Source organism: Tiliqua scincoides, chromosome 2, assembly GCF_035046505.1.
Source record: "Tiliqua scincoides isolate rTilSci1 chromosome 2, rTilSci1.hap2, whole genome shotgun sequence".
Classification (NCBI taxonomy): domain Eukaryota; kingdom Metazoa; phylum Chordata; class Lepidosauria; order Squamata; family Scincidae; genus Tiliqua; species Tiliqua scincoides.
The window spans coordinates 14,968,854-14,988,742 of NC_089822.1; the positions used below are offsets into that span (position 1 = coordinate 14,968,854).

The 19,889-nt window shown below is 45.5% G+C and overlaps 1 protein-coding gene across 1 annotated transcript; it reads left to right on the top strand.

Annotated features, from left to right (window-relative positions):
* Positions 1-434: 434 nt before the first annotated feature.
* On the top strand, positions 435-19,293 carry DNAJC21 (DnaJ heat shock protein family (Hsp40) member C21). Its single transcript, XM_066616236.1, has 12 exons — positions 435-655; positions 4,742-4,835; positions 7,582-7,705; positions 9,042-9,164; positions 10,959-11,263; positions 12,350-12,504; positions 13,691-13,778; positions 13,995-14,153; positions 15,057-15,096; positions 16,225-16,412; positions 17,155-17,233; positions 18,759-19,293. Exons 1-12 carry the CDS (start codon positions 559-561, stop codon positions 18,921-18,923), a joined length of 1,617 nt encoding a protein of 538 aa, XP_066472333.1. The 5' UTR covers positions 435-558; the 3' UTR covers positions 18,924-19,293.
* Positions 19,294-19,889: the final 596 nt, after the last annotated feature.

Below are 19,889 nucleotides of genomic sequence, written 5' to 3' on the forward strand. Positions count from 1 at the left end.
CACTAAGTTTTGCAAGGTGTGGTGCAAAAACTTAGTGCTTCGCACCAGAGACGTGCGGTGAGTGGGTGAGGCAGAGCTGGCTCACCCGCCTCCCTACCCACCGCACGTCCCTGCTTTGCACCCGCACCCTGCAAAACGGAGCGCTTTGCGCCCCCTCCACCTACGCCACCGGCTCCTCCGCCCTTGGAACGCTGCAGCCCTTTCATCGCCACCGCCTTAGAACGTTCGCGTCCCCGACGTTCCATCACATCAAAGGGCTCCCCGCGGCTTCCGAACGTCCGCGGCTCACATCGAAGGACTCCCGCGATGCCACCCACGGCGCGTCGTTCCAGGTCTCCTCCGCGCCCGCCCGCCCGGCAGGTCCCCGCTCCCCGCCTTCCAACCCGGCAGTGGGAGGCGGCTTCGGCTCCTGGATGGCTCTTCCGGCCCCTCCTCTCCCGTCGCCGGCTGCCGTCCGCAGCACGCGGGGGCCGCCTGGGAAGGACTGTGCTCAGTCAAGGACCCCCTGCCATCGCGGCCCCTCCCGTCCAGTGGCGCTGAGTTCCACAGGCCCCTGAGATGAAGTGTCACTACGAAGTGCTGGGGGTGAAGCGCGACGCGTCCGATGAGGAGCTGAAACGAGTCTACCGGAGGTTGGCACTGCGTTGGCATCCAGGTACTCCCCCGGCCCCATTCCCTCGTGAGGCCACTGCCTTTTCCTCCGGTCTTGCCCGTGAGTCTTGCCTTGTTTCTGGACTCTCCTCGGGGCAGGGAATCTTTCACCCGGGGCTCCTTCCCTTTCTCTTGTTTGTCCTTTTCTTTCTTGGAGTTTTAGTACATAATATATCTCAGTCCCCCTCCCCCGTCACCACCTTTTGTTTCCTTTAGTGTAGTGGTCTTCAACCTTTTTTGTGCCAGGACATCAATCAATCAATCAATCATGAGACTGGGAACCCCACTGTCAATCCTGCACCCCCTCCCAGGACCCTCTGTACTCTGCCCACTCTGTCACGACCTGCACCCACCCCTGTAATGCCCACTGAGCACTGCTTTCTGTAATTAAATATTATTATTAGTCAGAGCAGAAAAAGTTACCCTGAAGCCTGCCATTAGCGGAAGCTATTTTTGCACAATTGCTAAGAGCCTGAGCAGAACTGGGACATATCTCCTGGTATCTGAAGGGGTACACCAGATGCCTCCCCTGTTACCTACTGGTGCTCTAGTCCAGTGCTCTTTTTCATTCCTGTAAGTTGCCGTGACCCCACAACTGAGGCTTTGCAACCCCATTGGGGTCCCGACCCACAGGTTGAAGGTGCTCTTCAACCTGTGGGTCGGGACCCCAATGGGGTTGCAAAGTGCTTTAGTGCTTTAGTGCTTTTTGTGTCTTCTGCTTCCTCCCATAAAGGCCAGCCTTCTTTGTTTCAAAAGAGGAATTCTGATTCCCACCCCACCCCTCCCCACAAAACCAGAGGACTTAGGGCCAAATCCTATCCAATTTTCCAGTGCTGGTGCAGGGGCATGTGCTCCATCCTGCAGTGGAGAGGCAGTCACAGAGGTCTCTTCAAGGTATGGGAACATATTTTACCTTACCTCGGGGCTGCATTGCAGCTACACCGGTGCTGGAAAGTTGGATGGGATTGGGCCCTTACTTGTCCCTAAAAAACAATTCTTGTTTGTTATTTTGATACTGTCCATGTACATGGTACTTCAGCTATGTAACAATATATACATCTCACCTTTCCATTGAGGTGCCTAAGGTGCTCTATTGAGGTGCCTAAGGTGATTCACAATATTTAAATAAAATATAATAATAAACTCACATGTGTACGCACACCAACTCAACTCAAAAATCAAATGAATGGAGGTTCAAAAAACAGGAAACGCAGAGATACAGATAAGCTCACAGAATGCTTGCTTCTGTGAAAAGCCTTTCAAAGAGCTTTTTGGAGACTTCTGAAAACATATTGCTAGGTGGCAAAAACCCACCAGTGAAGGGACAAACAGGTCTCCAGAAGAAGAGTGTTCCAAAACCTAAGGGGCCAGAACCAAAAAGGCCTGATCACAAGTATGTACACACATGCACACAACCCCAGACTTCAGAAGGAGAGGAAAAACTGAGCAGGGCCCAACAGTGAACAAAGTGAGCTGGCAGACTTGTGTGGAGAAAGGTCATTCAGATATCCTGTTCCCAAGCCTTTCATGTTCTTAAAAATTGTAACCAACATATTGATCTGAGCTTGGAAGCACACCTGTAATCAATGAAGATGGGAATTGTTTACTCCCACACATGGGTCCCAACAAGAACTTATGCAGCTGCATTTCCTACCAACTGAAGTTTCCAGATACTTTCTTCATTCCTTGCATAAGGGGCATTGCAGTAGTCTAATCTAGCTGTGATGAACGCATGTGTTGCCCACAGAGTGAAAAGAACAGTCTCTGCCCCAAGCATCTTACAATTGAAATACTGACATGAGAGGAATGGGGGGGGAGGGGAGAGAATGGAGGCAAGGAAAATCAGAAGAATACACAACTAGTGTATTCCAGTTACATGTATTTAGGCCTTCTTACAGTAGGGCATCGGGGACTAAGAGGCTGTGCCAAAGACTTCTTGTAAATGTGGGAGGGAGCAAATGACTTCTGAATTACCTGGTCCACAAAGCCAGTGTGTAGGTTGTAGCACTTGCATTTTCAGGAATTTAAACTGCAGATTTATACATGGAGGTGTTTGTTTCTGGTGAGAAAGATAGGATTACAGCCTAAGTCTTACTGAACACAATGGGCTTATTATGATTATGATTATTATTTATATATACCACTTTTCTGATGTTACACACACACACACACACACACACACACACACACACACACACACACACACACACACACAAATAAACAAATTATTTCTTTCTAAATCGCTTTTTTAAAAGTCTGGTAAACCTCAGTGTGTCATTTTTAAAAGTGGATCCCAGTGCTAAAAAGTTTGGGAACCACTGTTGTATATAGCTGCATCTCATATCCTTATTTCACCCAGCCAGGAAGCACATCCACATGCCTTGGGAATGAATGGTCTCAGTGAGGTCATAATAGCAGGTGCTGATGGCAAGGGGTGTGTCTCAATGTCATGGCATTCATTAATCATGGCTTTGTTATCCTTCTAGCAGTTGTTCTGTTGCTGTTAATTACTCTTGGTGTGCTAATGTTAATTTTTCCTCCATCTCCACCACTTCTTACTTACACTGTACAGTCTCATTATCTTGGCACTGTACAAAAATGATAGCTGCCCTTAGGCATAACACCTTGCCATTCACTGGAATCAGGTTTAATGTTTTCTTCTCTCTAAAAAAAATAGTTTCTATCATTCTGTTAATGTTCCTTTTTATAAAATGGCTGAATAATAATAATAATAATAATAACAGTATTTATATACCGCTTTTCAACTAAAAGTTCACAAAGCGGTTTACAGAGAAAAATCAAATAACTAAATGGCTCCCTGTCCCAAAAGGGCTCACAATCTAAAAAGATGCAAAAGAACACCAGCAGACAGCCACTAGAACAGACAGTGCTGGGGTGAGGTGGGCCAGTTACTCTCCCCCTGCTAAAAAAAGGAGCACCCACTTGAAAAAGTGCCTCTTACCCAATTAGCAAGGGTTATAAACCACATCAAGAGAATCAACAGATGATTTTTTTAAATTTAAGAGAGGTTTCTGTCATTTCATGGGGAGAGGAGAGCAACTGTCTTCTTCCATTAATGGTAACGCTCTCCAGCAGATAGCAATCTGTAAAAGACCTTTTACAGAGCATTTGGAAGGGACAGGGGAATAGTAAGGGTGTGTGTATTTATATATGCTCATTTTCTTTTTCACGTTCCTAAATTATGAGTTTTGTTCAGATGACCTAACAAACCAGCAGTGGCATAGCTGGAGGGGGTGTTGTTTTTCTCACACTGCTCAGAATGACTTCGAAGGGGAGGGGCAGGGGCCCCTTTCATGCTGCAGTGAGGTTCCCTGCAAAACTTAGTGCTTTGTATACCCTCTAGCTACACCACTGCAAACCAGTGTTAGTTGATTGGGAACATACTCCCAAAGAATGCTGAGCCTGCATACTTCCCTGTCCTGTTTCCTTCTCCACTCAAGTGCAGAGCTGTGATGAGGAATCCTTGCTTGTTAAACCACAGTTCTGTGTGTCGTCTATATCTAGGAACTGTGGCTTACAAACAAAGATTTAATCCTGATTTGTAGACTGCAGCTCCCTAGTTAAGGTAAGCTATGTTTTAGCAAGCTTGGATTTCTTCACACATGGAGTGAGACAAAAATCTCTATAAATGCATAAACATGCTACATATATGTAGATGATGTTCATAAAAGTAAATTCCAGTGACATCAATAGATTGCATGTGGAAGCTGGAGGTTGGATACAATCTCAGAAGCAGATTTTGTGGAAGGGAGAAGCAGTGACCAGAAAGCAGTGTTTAGATTCAACCCATTAGGGTTTACTTCTAATAATAAACACACAGGGGCTGCAATCCTATACATGTTTTCTTGAGAATAAGCTCCATTGAACAAAGTGGGACTTACTTCTGAGTTAGGATGCATAGGATTGCATTGTTGGGATCTTCAGACTTCTTACTCCAGAGAAGAGCAGTTGACTTAAGTGGACCTACCTTGAAGAAAATAGTGTGTGGATTCCAGGTTGTTGTTTGAAGTTCCTTTTATGATACGGATGCTTTAGGGGTGTTGCTTAAATTCTGTTGTTGTTCTTGCAGACAAGAACCTAGAAAATGCTGAAGAAGCAGCAGAACAGTTCAAGTTGATCCAAGCTGCCTATGATGTACTAAGTGATCCTCAAGAAAGAGCATGGTGAGATGGGCTCCTCTGTACAATTACAGCTTAACCCAGTGGCTTGCCCTGCATGCCTCGTTTACAGACAAATTTTTCACTTGGCACTCATGTGACTTCAAATGCTCTAAAATGCCACATGATCTCAGCAATCCTTGCAACAGACTTGTGAGGCAGGTCAGTGTTGTTGTAGGAGGTAGGTGAGGCTAAGGCCACCTGAAGAAGATCATTGCTGAGATTAGGGATTTCCGGGTTCGTGGCTCAAGGCCCATCCACATGTAGATCATTTTAGTGGTGAGTCAGCAGTGAAAACACAATGATTGCATTTTGAGCGGATATGCAGTATTCTCCCACTAATTGAGTGAGACGCCAGTGTTGGTCACAAAACCACCTCCTCCATTTTCCTCCATTTTTCCAAGTGCTATAAATATAAATGTACACTAAAGCACAGGCACTTGATCAGATAAACCAGCAAGGGATTTGGAGAGCAAAGTGGGCAGTCTGTTTGGATCATGGGGAGGGAAAGGGGAATTGGAAGAAGCAATTGGTTTCCAGTACAAACATCATTTGAGGAGTGATGAGGGCATGGGGGGAAGCAGACTTCACCCCACAGCAGAAAAACATGCACTCCTTCCTGCTTGCTGGTACATCCATACACAGTCTCTTGGATACTATGCTGCAGTGATGACTGAGTAATGTGTATTCATCCTTTGATTTGAAATAGGTTAATAGCTGGTGGCAATGAAAATCAAGGGTGGTAAGACCCAAGATCCCAGGCAGGATGACCAACAGGTTCAGACTTTGCCTTTTAGTTTTTTTCTTCAGGTTGTCCTACATAAGAATGCATTTTAAATGTAATTCTGGACAGGGCACTGGTCACTTCTACTGACCTGAGTAAGGCCATCATTGGCATCCTTTAGTCTCAGGAGACTATGGTATCACGCTCTGAAAAGTGGTTCTGGAACAGCGTCCAGTGTGGCTGAAGAGGCCAATTCGGGAGTGACAATCCCTTCCACACTGGGAGCAAATGTAGTCTGTCCCTGGTGTGTCTCCCTGGCTGAGGGCCTTCCTTCTTTGCCTCTTTGCCCGAGTCTGGTGGGCAAGTGCCTCTTCAAATTGAGAGAGGCCATGCTGCACAGCCTGCCTCCATGCGGGACGCTCAGAGGCCAGGGTTTCCCACCTGTTGAGGTCCACTTCTAAGGCCTTCAGATCACTCTTGCAGATGTCCTTGTATCGCAGCTGTGGTCTGCCTGTAGGGTGCTTTCCCTGCATGAGCTCTCCATAGAGGAGATCCTTTGGGATCCAACCATCGCCCATTCTCGTGACATGACCAAGCCAACGCAGGTGTCTCTGTTTCAGCAGTGCACACATGCTAGGGATTCCAGCTTGTTCCAGGACTGTGTTGTTTGGAACTTTGTCCTGCCATTTGATACTGAGGATGCGTCGGAGGCAGCGCATGTGGAAAGCGTTCAGTTTCCTCTCCTGTTGTGAGCGAAGAGTCCATGACTCACTGCAGTACAGAAGTGTACTCAAGATGCAAGCTTTGTAGACCTGGATCTTGGTATGTTCCGTCAGCTTCTTGTTGGACCATACTCTCTTTGTGAGTCTGGAAAATGTGGTAGCTGCTTTACCGATGCGTTTGTTTAGCTCGGTATTGAGTGAAAGAATGTCGGAGATCATTGAGCCAAGGTACACAAAGTCATGGACAACCTCCAGTTCATGCGCAGAGATTGTAATGCAGGGAGGTGAGTCCACATCCTGAACCATGTCCTGTGTTTTCTTCAGGCTGATTTTCAGTCTGAAGTCTTGGCAGGCCTTGCTAAAATAATCCATGAGCTGCTGAAGATCTTTGGCAGAGTGGGCGGTGACAGCTGCATTGTCCGCAAAGAGGAAGTCACGCAGACATTTCAGCTGGACTTTGGACTTTGCTCTCAGTCTGGAGAGGTTGAAGAGCTTTCCGTCTGATCTGGTCTGGAGATAGATGCCTTCTGTTGCAGTTCCAAAGGCCTGCTTCAGCAGGACAGCGAAGAAAATCCCAAACAAGGTTGGTGCAAGAACACAGCCCTGCTTCACTCTGCTTTGGATGTCAAAGGGGTCTGATGTGGAGCCATCGAAGACAACAGTGCCCTTCATGTCCTTGTGGAAGGATCTGATGATGCTGAGGAGCCTGGGTGGACATCCAATCTTGGGGAGAATCTTGAAGAGGCCGTCCCTGCTGACCAGGTTGAAGGCCTTCGTGAGATCTATGAAGGCTATAAAGAGTGGCTGTTTTTGTTCCCTGCATTTCTCCTGCAGCTGTCTAAAGGAGAATACCATATCGGTGATGGACCTGTTGGCTCGGAATCCGCACTGTGATTCTGGATAGACGCTCTCTGCAAGTACCTGGAGCCTCTTTAGTGCAACTCGGTCAAACAGCTTTCCTACAACGCTAAGGAGAGAGATGCCACGGTAGTTGTTGCAGTCACTCGTCGCCTTTGTTCTTGTACAGTGTGACAATGTTTGCATCCCTCATGTCCTGAGGTACTCCACCTTCTCTCCAGCAGAGACAGAGGATTTCATGCAGCTCGGTGGCAGTGATCTCTTTGTAGCACTTTAGGACCTCAGCAGGGATGCTGTCTTTAAGGCCTCTACTATGAAAATTGCCCATGATGTGCTGTCTGGACAGTGATTGAGATGCCTCTTCACCTGTCTTAGTGCCCTGCAGTTCAAAGCACCGTGTCATCCATTCTGCTCTGCTAAGGTCCAATGTGTCTGTTTCTTTTCTTAGGTACGACAATCACAGGGAAGCTCTGCTAAAAGGAGGAGTTGATGGCGAGTATCAAGATGACAGCCTGGATGTACTGCACTACTTCACTGTCACCTGTTACTCTGGCTATGGAGATGATGAAAAGGTAGCTCAGTTATGCCCTCTCAACAGAAAAACAGATGTTATACAGTGGCAGATTTGTCAGGGAGAGAGGACCAGAAAGTCATTGGAGTAGGCTTATAAATGGGTACGGTGAGACTCTAGTGTGTCAGTGGGTTTGTGCAGGAGAAGGCAATTGAAGTATATTACATGTGTTTTTAAAAAGCACTTCCATTAATATATGCATTTGGCAGGAAAACAAATTTGTGTTCACGGATCCTGTGTAGTGGTCAATGGTGCAGTTATGTGCCTCACTGGGGAAAGGAAGAGGGGAGGAAAGGACAAAGGGCGCAGCAAGCAATCTATTTAATGCCTCAAAAATTAAAAAAGGAATAAAAATTAGGAATAAAAAGAGTGTACTCTTTATGGCTAGACAGGGGAAAGACTGTTTCTACCCATTCATGCACAACTGAGCCTAAGTGACAGCTGCTGTTAGGAAGGAGAGGGAATGCACCGAGAGGAGAAAGAAAGAATCAGGGCAGAGCAAGAGATGGGAGGAGGGATGTCGGGAGGTTAGGTGGGTTTCTCAAAGGAATCCTGAATTTAGAAAGTGGAGTTTTATGGAACAGAAAGGGGAGGGAAATGGGGAGATTAGTAGAAAGGAGAAAGAGGGAAGTTCCTGAGGTTCAACTGTGGCAAAAGACTATGGGTGGAGAATGGTCTTCCTGGCGTGTGGATTCGAAGCCTCTTACCATCATTCCATGCACTAGTCACATTCTAGGTCTGCCCATGCTCTCCAGGCAGGCACCAGGTACTTGCGAATATGTGCAGGTCTCATGCAGACCTTGGAAAAAAGAGAATAAAAATGTTGACTGGGTAGCAAGCATCAAATGTTTCAGTTCACATTTAATATTCTGTAAACTTAAATTGATTCTTTAATCAATGTGTCCCACAGGCACAGTGACACCTTGGTTGTGGGGTGAAGTGGACAAACAATTTTTTTTTGCAGAGCTTGTGGTGATTCTTGACCTTTGCAGCTTCCTTTTCTAGGATTTGGGGTCAAACTAGAAAACCCTTCTTATGTGATTGGGGTATGTGGGAAAAGGGGAAGCTGCCTTATAGCTTGGCATGCAAAATTGGTTAGAAGGGGAGAATGAAAGGCTGTTGTGGCTCTCTTCCCTGTAGCCCAAGGCACTTGTCTTGCTGCGTAGAGGTTGGATCACCGTGGGCAAGTGTCTGATTGCACGCCTTGTATAGTCAGTCAAAAACTCGGAAGCCAGCAAGCGCCTGAGTAGCTCGTCCAGTGTTACCCTCACAGTGGTGGCTTCTTTTACTTACCTGTGCTTGGCCTTCTCTCTGGATAATCATTTGGTTTGTTTCAGGGGTTCTACACAGTGTATCGTCATGTCTTTGAAATGATTGCAAAGGAAGAAATGGAATCCATGCCTGAAGAAGATACGGAAGAATTTCCAAGTTTTGGAGACTCTCAAAGTGATTATGACACAGTAAGCAACTAGGGGCTAAACTTTGTGTCATTTTAATTGTGTTATTGGACCTCATATACATGTTTTTTTCTGGATTGAACAGGAGTCATGGAAGAGGGGGCTGCAACCCGGATTGGAGCTGTGGAGTGAAGGCAGAGGGCTTTAATCCTTTCCTCCTGCTCCCATCGTGATCCAGACTGCACTTCCTTGTAGTTGCTAAATGCTTTTGGAGGGATACTTGTTATGGGAGCTTCCATCTTGTGGCAAATAGCAACCAGGTGGTGCACTTACCTGTCTTGGACTATGATGGGGATGAAAGGCTAAGGCTCCCCTCCCTCACTTTGTGGTCCCACTCTGGATTGGGGCCACCAGTGGCTCCTGTTTAAGTAAGAAGAAACAAGCACATCAGGATGGGTAATGTAACGTGTGTTTTGACCCTAATTTACTTTTAGCTGAAGAAGAACTCTGTATGCATATTTATTTATGAAGCTTTTTGGATGATCTTGGGCCACCCGGTATCAGTATAATTCACCTTTTAGGGCCATTTTGACGAAGAAATTCCAAAATCCCATATAAGGAGCCCTTGTAGAAGGGCACAATATAAAAGTGAAAGGTGGATCTCTCCCTTGGGCCTCAGGTGTTGATCTTCCTTTTGGTTGGCTTCTTTGGTGTGTCTTACCTAGTGCCCTCCATCAGTTGCCTGTTCTGTTCCTTAGGCCCAAATCCTAACCCACTTTACAGCATTGGCATAGCTGTGCCAATGGGACATGTGTTGCATCCTGCAGTTGGGGGACATTCACAGAGGCCTCCTCAAAGTAAGGGAATGTTTGTTTCTTTAGCTAGAAGCTGCATTTCCCTTATGTCAATGCTGGAAAGTGAGTTAGGATTATGCCCTTAGGGCACAAGCCTAACCAGGTCTACTCAGAAGTAAGTCCTATTTTGTTCAATGGGACTTACTCTCAGGAAAGTGTGGTTAGGATTGCAGCCTTAGGGCGTAATCCCAAAGTTGACTTGGGCCGGCCCAAACGTAAAGCACATTTGCGCCTCCGTGGGAGGAAGCCGCATCGGCACATCTAGATGCACTGACATGTGGAGGCTGACATAAGCCTTCCCCGCAGCTGCTTGTGTTGGCACGCCTGCAAGTGACCTTTGCAAGCTGTAAATGTAGGCATGGGGAGGCTGGGAGGAGGAGGGGAGGAGGCGTTTCTGGGCGGTAAACTGGGCGTTTCTGGTACAGCATCCCAGCACCTTGTCCCTTCTCTATGTTGGCCACATCTGCCCTGGTTTCTCTTGGGTCCTCCTGTGGGTTTGCCCTGAAAAGCAGTATCATGGAACCCTGCAGCAGACACACAGCTGAATAAATTTGGCTTGCTTTGCAAGTGACAGTTATTTGACATGCCTATAATCATGTAAACTTTGAATGCAGTATGTACATGTTTGCGAAGACTTGTAGAGGTAAACTCCTAAGACAGCTGTGCTTTGAGCATATGCTTGGTGATAAACTTGAATTTGCCTCTGTATAGTTTGTGAAATGGTCTTTAGTTATGACAGCTATTACATAGAGTTCTCCTTGAGAGCAGTTATCACATGGTGTGCATTTGTATGAAGTGAGTAGCTCATTCCCTGCACCAATTCAAGCATTTGTTTTCAGAAACTTGTTCTGGAGTGGAGAAATGTTTTTGCATTCAGCAAACCATTCCACATGACCATAGGAGCTACCACATGGCCCTCATGACAGGGTTACAGATAATGTCTCAGAATGATCACTCTTCCATGGTAAAGTTTGATGTTTCCTTCCGCTTCCTTTCCAATCAGGTTGTCCACTGCTTTTATGGCTACTGGCAGAGTTTCTGCACTCGAAAGAACTTTGCATGGAAAGAAGAGTATGACACGAGGCAGGCGTCCAATCGCTGGGAAAAGCGGGCGATGGAAAAAGAGAACAAGAAGACCCGCGACAAAGCCCGGAAGGAAAGGAATGAACTAGTTCGTGAGCTGGTGGCTTTTATCCGGAAAAGGGACAAGCGGGTGCAGGCCCACAGAAAGCTCCTGGAAGAACAGAACATCGAGAAAGCCAAGAAGGCCGAGGAACTCCGCCGGCAGCAGAAGCTGAAACAAGCCAAGTATGAAAAATGCCCCAGCAATGTTAAGAGCCTTTTGAGTTTGGTTCTGCTACTTGACCATTATTGTGGTTGTCTTTTCATGGCAATCTTCTTTCTGATACCAAATAACTATGGGCTTGGATCCAAAGGGGTCTGTATTCTGGATCCAGAGGAAGGGGGTCCTTTGGATCTAGCCCCTGCCTTCTTTTGAGGCACTGCATGCACTGGCAGTCGCAAGCTAAGGCTATGGTGCTTTTGCAAAGGTGCAACCAGTGTTCTCATGCCAGAGTGCACTGCATCTCAGATGGGTTTTCTTGGAAGGATAGAACATGCGATTCTAAAGGGTTGGTACCCAGTGGGCAAGTGATAAGAGTTCTGCATTTTTATTCATTTTAGGCTGCAATCCTAAAAACACTTCCTAGGGAGTAAGCCCCATTGAACACAATGAACACAATGAGACTTACTTCTGAGTAAACATGCTTAGGATTGTGCAGTTTCTCAGTCCTGATTCTCAGTCCTCGATGGTATTTTAATTTTTTTTTTTTAAACACTTGCAATCAGCATCTATGAATAGTTCTGAGAGGCTGTTGGAAGATTCATGGAGTGTGATGGGACAGGTCCACCCACTGCCACTGCCCACTTCTGCCCAAATAATATGCAAGCTGAAAATGTAAATGAGCTGTAGTTCATTGGCTCGTGATATGTTTTCAGTGCAAAGCCCTCTGTGCTCAGCTTATTGGCTGTCCCCAGTAGACATGAAAACAGATTGGTCAACTGTGTAACTTGCACACATACCAGATGAAGAGGTAAAATTATTCCTGGACTGTACTACTTGAAATTGTGGAAGTACCAAACTAGCATGTCCAGAGAGAGGCTAAACTCTTCTCCCTGATATTTGGCTTTCTTTGTACTAGGAATTTTTTTCTCTATATGGAAAAGCATTCGATTATGTGACTTCTCCCCCTTCCCACAACTTGGAAGCTAAAGGGGGACAGTCCAGAAACTGTTTTATTACATCTGCTAATTGTGAGAACACAGTCATGTTTAGTGATAAAAGCCATTTTGTAGCAATGTCTGTTTTATATTTTGGTCTGGTCTTCATTTTAGACTGGCTGAACAGTATAAAGAACAAAGCTGGATCACCATGTCTGATCTGGAGCGAGAACTGCAGGAAATGGAAGCACAGTATGAAAAGGAGTTTGGCGATGGGTCTGGTAGTGAAGAGGAAAGAGAGGAAGAAGAGCTGAAAGAAAGGCAAAACGGTAAGGGCAGTCTTGTTAGCCATTAACAAACAGCAATCGAGTGACAAAATAAAATGGTAGTAGAATTCAGCTCAACAAAGATCTTTAAAAATCAGTTTCAGATTATTTATTGTTTCATTATAGCAGGCCCTTTCTCCTTCTCCAAGGAGCTCAGGATGTTGTACGTGGCTCTTCTTCCCCACCTCCCTTCACTTTACAACAACTCAGTGAGGTTAAGGTAGGGGGGTTGAACCTGGTTCTCTCTGGTGCTGTCTGATGCTATAACCAGTACACTGTGCTAGCCCAGTTCTTTGGATGGCAGCAAACACCCAAGTGAATGGTAGAATTTTAAACTGGTGTGTAAATTTCCTAAAAGGAGGTGTGAATTTGAGATGAAGAGTGAGCTACAGAGACAAGGCTTCAGCACAGAAAAGGCCTAATCTCTTGTAACCACCTTGCTTCAGAAGACAAGGGCAACTGGAGAAGGTCCCCTGGTGAAGATCTTGACAACAAGAGCATATTCATATAAGAGTAGATAGTCTTTCAGGTATCCTGATTCCAGGCCACTTAGGGCTTAATAGGTCAAAACTCGAACTTTGAATTGTGCCTGGCAGCAAACAGGAAGCTAGTGAAGTTCTCCAAAAACTGGTAGGATATCTTCCCTCCTGTTGGTTTTGGTCTACACCCTGCAAATTCTGGATGAGTGGTTTGGACACTACAACCTTCATAGACAAGCCCCGTGTATAGCACATTATTATTATTAACAGTATTTATATACCGCTTTTCAATGGAAAGTTCACAAAGCAGTTTACAGAGAAAATCAAACAAACAACTAATGGCTCCCTGTCCCGAAAGGGCTCACAATCTAAAAGGATGCAAAAGAACACCAGCAGACAGCCACTGGAAAAGACAGTGCTGGGGTGAAGAGGGCCGGTTACTCTCCTTCCCCCCCCCCACTAAATAAAAGAAGCGCACCCACTTAAAAAGTGCCTCTTACCCAGTTAGCAGGGATTACGTTGCAGTAATCTATCTGAATTCACTCCCAAGTAACTGCCAGGTAACAAAGGCTGCAATCTTAGGTACAGTTACTAAGGGAAAAACTACATTGTGCACATAGAGGCATTTACTTATGAACAAGCATGTGTAGGCTCAAGCTGTAAGTCTTTTCTCTAATGTCCACCCCCTCCTCTTTTTCTTCCCCTTTCAGATAAATTAAGTGAAGAGGGTGATAATCTGGAGATCTATGATGATCTTTACTGCCCTGCTTGTGATAAATCCTTTAAGACTGAGAAAGCGTGAGTTTTTCTGAACTAAAAATTTAGCCTTCAAGTTTAAATGGACACTTTTGCTTGTGAGTGTGCACACTAATCTGGGAGTAAGTCCATTGTTTCCAAAAGGGTTTACTCCCAAGTAGGCACACTCAAGATTTTGGGCTGTTTTTCGTAAAGCACAGCAATTAGTTCCCTGCTCAGATCCTGTAGGTCTTGATAATGTCTGACAACTCTGTGCAGCATGAAGAACCATGAAAAATCCAAGAAGCATCGAGAGATGGTCGCCTTGTTACGGCAGCAGCTGCAGGAAGAGGAGGAGGAATTTTCTCTTGGCACAACTGATGAGGATGGATTGAATACTAAAGAGGAAGAGGAGACAGAGCAGCTGCCCAAACAAAAGTACTTATTACAATTTGAAAATGTTTCTGTTGCAAAATGGCCTTGAATGTGGTCTATAAAACTATTGGCAACATCAAAGTCCACTTTGGTTAATCTTTTGGCACGTTTACTGTAATTTGAGAGGTGAGTGAGGTATCGAGTTAAAGCACAGTACTGTAGTTGGATTGCAAAAACATTGTGTTCATCAGATGACCCCCCTCCCCCAAATTCAGATGGGGGGCACACAACTGAGACAAAAAGAGGCTGCAGCCTCTGAACTCTCCGTAGCTAGTCCTTACTTAGTTGACTGAAATAACTCCCTGTCCACGGGGTCAGCTGCTTCCTGTCTATGAAATGTCTATTAGGATGCCATCTGTTCAGAAATATAATTCGCTTCCAGAGCACAAGACCTAGAGATAACTGGGGCTATGTGCTGTTGATGGGGTGGTGGGGGCAGCAGAGAAAGAGAAAAGGCTGCTTCCTGGGCCTGATCCACCTTCACAGTGCAACGTGGGCTTGTGCCAGCAATTGAGCTGTTCACGTTGCCCCATAAGCTGCTGCGGCTTACCCTGGGGCAATGGGACAAATGTGCTCTTACCCTGAGGAGATGTCCAACAACAAAAAATCCCCAGCAGGATACAGTGGAAGCCGCCTTGGTGCCACTGCATTGCTGTGTGGGCATCTATTTAAGATTGGGCTGACATACTGGGAAGCTACAGCCAGTTGCAGCTCTCTGGTGTGTCCCATGTGACTATGAGTGTCTGTATTTCCATTAACAGATCTCCACAGAGAGACTTGGGCTAAGTTAGCAAGCAGCAAATTTGTGGTGTGTACAGTATGAACCAGTCCAAGTTAAAATAATGCAGCATATAACAATATATTAGAATTAGCAGTTCGGATATCTTAATCTTTTTGTTCTTACAGGCTCTCAAAGAAGCAGAGAAAGAAACAAAAACCAATGATGGTAGGTGTTTTGTGTCAATTTTTTCCTGCTTGTATTCTAACTATTGAAAAATGTCTGCATTCATCCTATAACTATTTTATGTGCATTTTAACTACTGTAGATGTCACTGTAGATTAATTTACATGCATTTAAACCATTGTAGATGTCATTGCAAGTATTGTTTGTTTTCACAAATGGGAAACACCTATTTAGCTAATGGTGTAAGTAGACGGTTTTCAAATTCTGGAAAATTCAAATTTGACAGAGTCTGGTCAGGCAGAACTGGCCATCTTGCTGAGAGTTTTGCCTGGGTCTCCTGGGGCCCAATCCTATCCAACTTTCCAAAGCAATGCAGCCCCAAGTTAATGGAATAACTATTCCTTTACATCACTGGTTCCCAACCTGTGATCTGCGGACCACAGGTGGTCCACGACGCTCTGAGAAGTGACCCGCAAGGTCACAGGAAAAAAAATCACTTTTGCCTGCATAGTGAGACACTGGATCAATCGGACCACCAAAGAGGGTGGAAAATGGACTGCCCACGCCCACAATCATTGTCACAGTGTCAACTGTGGCTATGGGCAGGCCATTTTCCATCCTTCTTGATAATCCATGGGGGGGGGGCCGCTTGGGATATGAACCACCAGAATGGACAGAGACCAGACTCTTCACAGCACAAGTGGTCCATGATAATTCCAGTTTTTACCTTAGTGGTCCATGGGCTTCTAAAGGTTGGGAACCGCTGCTTTACATCGAGAAGGCCTCCATTACTGCCTCCCTCCCTCCCACAGGATGTCCTATTGACATGGCTGCATCAGCACAGGAAAGTTGGATAGGTTTGGGCTCTTAGTTACTGTCACTTCAAGCCATCCAAGAGACTCCGGTGTCCACTGATGATGTCATTAACATGTGCCACTGCTTAAAGACTTTGGTGCCCCTTGCACACTGAAGATGGTCTTGATGCTGCTTTTTGGTGAGAACCCTGTTTAACAGCAGGGACACTGCTAGAAAAAGCTTTATTATGCTTGGGTCTGAATGGGTTGCAGTGGCACAGCAGGTAGCTCTAGATCTTGCATGTTTTACTTTGCAGACCTCTGTGCCCTTTGTGCATTTGTTTTGCTGTAAATGTATTCCTCCTTCTTCAAATAGTCCCAGGACCACCCTTTCGATGACAAAAGCCCGGAGGAGCAAGTTGATGAGGCCTGTGAGGTTGGCCGTGCCCCGCAGAATGGTGAGACTGAAGAATCGGAAAATGTCCGTGAAAGCCTCGTCTTGGAACATGCGTGTGCCGGAGAAACTGCAGAACGAAGTGATGAACCAAAAACCGAGGTGAAAAGGTAAATGCAGAGTATGCGCGTTAACTATGGTGATGACACACTGCTCATGCTAACACATTCTGCAGAAATGAATTTGGGGGAAGATTTGTTACAAGTGGTCCTTGGAACTAACCTCGTTCTGTTCCTTTTCCATCTGCTTGATTGGGAGTGGAATCCAGATGTGAATCTTCTGGTGCAGCTATGATTTTGCTGTGATAAATGTATCATGTCACTGGTGGGGGACAGAGGCAAACAGTGTTTTTTTCCCCATTCTGCAGTGCTCCACACAGATCCGCAAACTCTTTCGGCATTTCTCCCGTTACGTCTGCTCATGTCTCTTTGCTTCTTGGGGGGAGGGGGGCGCTGCTTGCATTCCAGTGCTAACCAACCTTTTTCCTAACAATATTGCACGTGCTTGCCTTTGTTTACCTGAGCAGTTTCACAAGGAAATGTGGGATTGGGGGCGTGGGCAGGTGTGCAGGACAGGTAAGTTCTCTACTCCTGCAGTTTGAACAACACCCATAAAACATGGAAGATCTCTCACAGACACCCTAAAATGGTGAAATAGGATTATTGTGCAGAGGGGATGAGTAACAAGGCTTAAGTGCTAACAGCTTTGTTGGAGTTTTATTGGTTTCACCTGAATTTCTCCCACTGAAATTGCTGGGATTTCTGAAGGCCTCTTGGCTTGATGGTGATCAGTTTTTGTTCATTTTTGAAAATGCAGATGAATAAGAGGCTTTCCCTTTTTCCTCCCTTTTAGTAATCCCAAACTGAAAGGGAAGAAAGGAAAAGATACAAAGAAAACATCTGCAAGAGGGTCTTCAGAGCATCAAACAACGGTAAGTAGAAAAGATTGAGATGGATAGCTGTGTGGTTCTCTGGACTGCCATAATGGGGTCAGCATTCACTGTTAAAATGTTTTTTCAGATTTTATTTTGGAGAGCTTCTGGATTCTCCAGGGACTTGTTGAGGGAAGGGCCCTCCCCATTTAAAAAAAAAAAAAAAGATTGTTTATCATTGACTTGGATCCTGCAGCGTGCAACTGCAAAGGTGTGTTCTGGGTGAACACTTGTTTCATGCAAGGTTCTGGTGAGGCCCCTAGCTAACACCCTCGACATAGTACACCTAGAACATCTCCCATGATTCACTGCAGCAGGCTCCTCCAAACCCCGGCCTGAAGGCTGGATCCAGGGTTTGGGGATAGCCTTCTGCTCCGTGAGTGGACCTTACTGTTTCACCTCCATGCGGCTCATCTTTTGAGTAGATCTGGGCACCAGGACGCTCTGGGCAATCGTGTCTGCCCAGACATCCTGTTGCATAGCCTTCTGGGACAGTGGGCAACAGGCATGACTGCCCAGAGCAGGGGTGCTCAACAGGTGGATCGCGATCTACCGGTAGATCCCGAGGCAAAATGAGTAGATCGCGGAGTGCCGACCCCCCCTTCAGGTGCCTCTGGGAGGAAACGCTGGGAGTAAGGCCCATTGTACTCAATGGGGCTTACTCCCAGGTAAGTGTGGCTAGGATTGCAGCCTCACAGCCTAATCCTAGGCATGTCTACTCAGGAGTAAGTCCTGTTATACTCAGTGGGGCTCAAGGTACACCAACATACATTGTACACATAAATATTATATGTTATGATGGCGCGAACATTGTAAAAAAATCTCTGGTAGATCTCCGGGCCTTGCTGGGTTTCAAAGTAGCTCTCGAGTCAAAAAAGTGTGAGCACCCCTGGCCCAGAGTGTCCTGGTGCCTAGCTACTCAATAGACTAGCCGCATGGAGGTGGAACGGTAAGCTGCTGTCCAAACAGGGACCACATTTTTTGGCACACAGTGGTCAGGTATTTGGCAACTGCTGCACTGTAGTGCGGAGAGTTTCCCTGGTAAACACAATAGTGTGAGAAAGGCTCTCTGAGGATAAGGTTTGGAAGTCACTGCACTACTGCTTAGGAAGGCTTAACCCAGAACCTAGAAACCTGCATACTGTATTATCTATACCAGCGGTGTCAAAGTCATTTCATATAGTGGGCCAAATAGCATTCATGGCACCTACTGAGAGCCGGAAGTAACATTATTTTGCAGGAAGTTACATCATTAAGGACTTGTGTTCTCACATAGAAACTCATTAGCTGCAAATGAACAGAAGACAAAATATGCAAATCTTGTTCATAATTTTAAGATATGAGAGAGCCCAGTTATCATGTTGGGAGAGCCCAGTTATAATGGGGGCCTGATAAATTGCTTCCAGGGGCTGCATCCAGCCCATGGGCCTTATGTTTGCCATCCCTGATCTATACAAAGAATGTTATCTTAATAGTAACAAAATGTTTCCTTGCTTAATTTTCCTTTTCTTAATCCTGGTACCAGAATGAAGTTCCTATCCAGTGCGTTACCTGTAATTGTGAGTTTCAGTCACGGAATAAATTGTTTGAACATTTAAAAGCAACGGGCCATGCCAAAGCAGTGCAGGCACCAGCAGCTATCGGAGCTGTGAGCAGCAGAAGCAAAAAAGAAAAACGTAAGAACAGATAGAATCCTGAAAGAGCCGGGAGACCGTCTGGCCCACTGAATGTGTAACTCGAAAAGGCACCTTCTGAGCTAAAGACACTCAGAATTCGTACCACAAATTCACCCAGGGATGAAACCTCCGAGTTCAGCAACCACAGATACTGTGGCAAAGTTTTTAAACTTGTGCAGCCCCTGTTATTATTTTGTGTATTTTCAAAAAAATTAACCCTTCCTTTGTCTGTCTTGTATCCAGTCACTTTATTGGCTCTAAAATTTTGCGCCATCTTTCCCTCTCTCCTGAAAGCACAGATTTTCCCAAAGAGGGTCTTCTTCCTCTCTACCTACTTGTAAAGATAAACATGTACAGGACAATGAAATAAATTATTTTAATGTACGTTGCAGTTTTATTTTGGAGCTTGTTACAGGTGATCTAGCTATGTCATGAGGCATAAGAGACACTCCTGTCTCCTTAGCCCAATCCTTGAACCATTTGGAATATTTTAAGTGCCTATGAATGCTGAATTGACTTACGGCATTGGTGTTACCTACTCATTTAGATGGTCAGTGGTGTAGCTGGAGGGGGTGCAAGACACTAAGTTTTGCAGGGAGCCTGTGGCATTCCCATTCTGTGCAGGGGAAACAAAACAGAGGAGGACACCTCTTTTTTTCTCCCACCACCCAAAATGGCTTTGAAGGGGGGGAGGGCCCACTTGGAAGCCACCGTCAGGCTCCCTGTAAAACTTAGTGCTTTGCACCCCCTTTAGCTATGCCACTATAGACAGAATGGGTGCTTTTCTGTCAGTAGTGCATGACTTTTAAGGTGAGGAATTTTTTTTTTAAACCTTTAATGGCATAAATACATCAATAAGTAATAAATTACAGGACAATAATACCATAAAATATATAACATAAGCGACATGAATTGAAAAAGAAATTTACAAAGAGAAAAACTATTCGTCCAACCAGCACTATAACTAAGGATTCACAACT

Excerpts from the sequence above, each read along its gene's own strand:
- DNAJC21 (XM_066616236.1), top strand. The coding sequence starts at position 559 with ATGAAGTGTCACTACGAAGTGCTGGGGGTGAAGCGCGACGCGTCCGAT. Across the intron at positions 4,836-7,581 it reads GATCCTCAAGAAAGAGCATG|GTACGACAATCACAGGGAAG; the intron begins GTGAGATGGGCT and ends TTCTTTTCTTAG. Across the intron at positions 15,097-16,224 it reads AGAAACAAAAACCAATGATG|TCCCAGGACCACCCTTTCGA; the intron begins GTAGGTGTTTTG and ends TTCTTCAAATAG.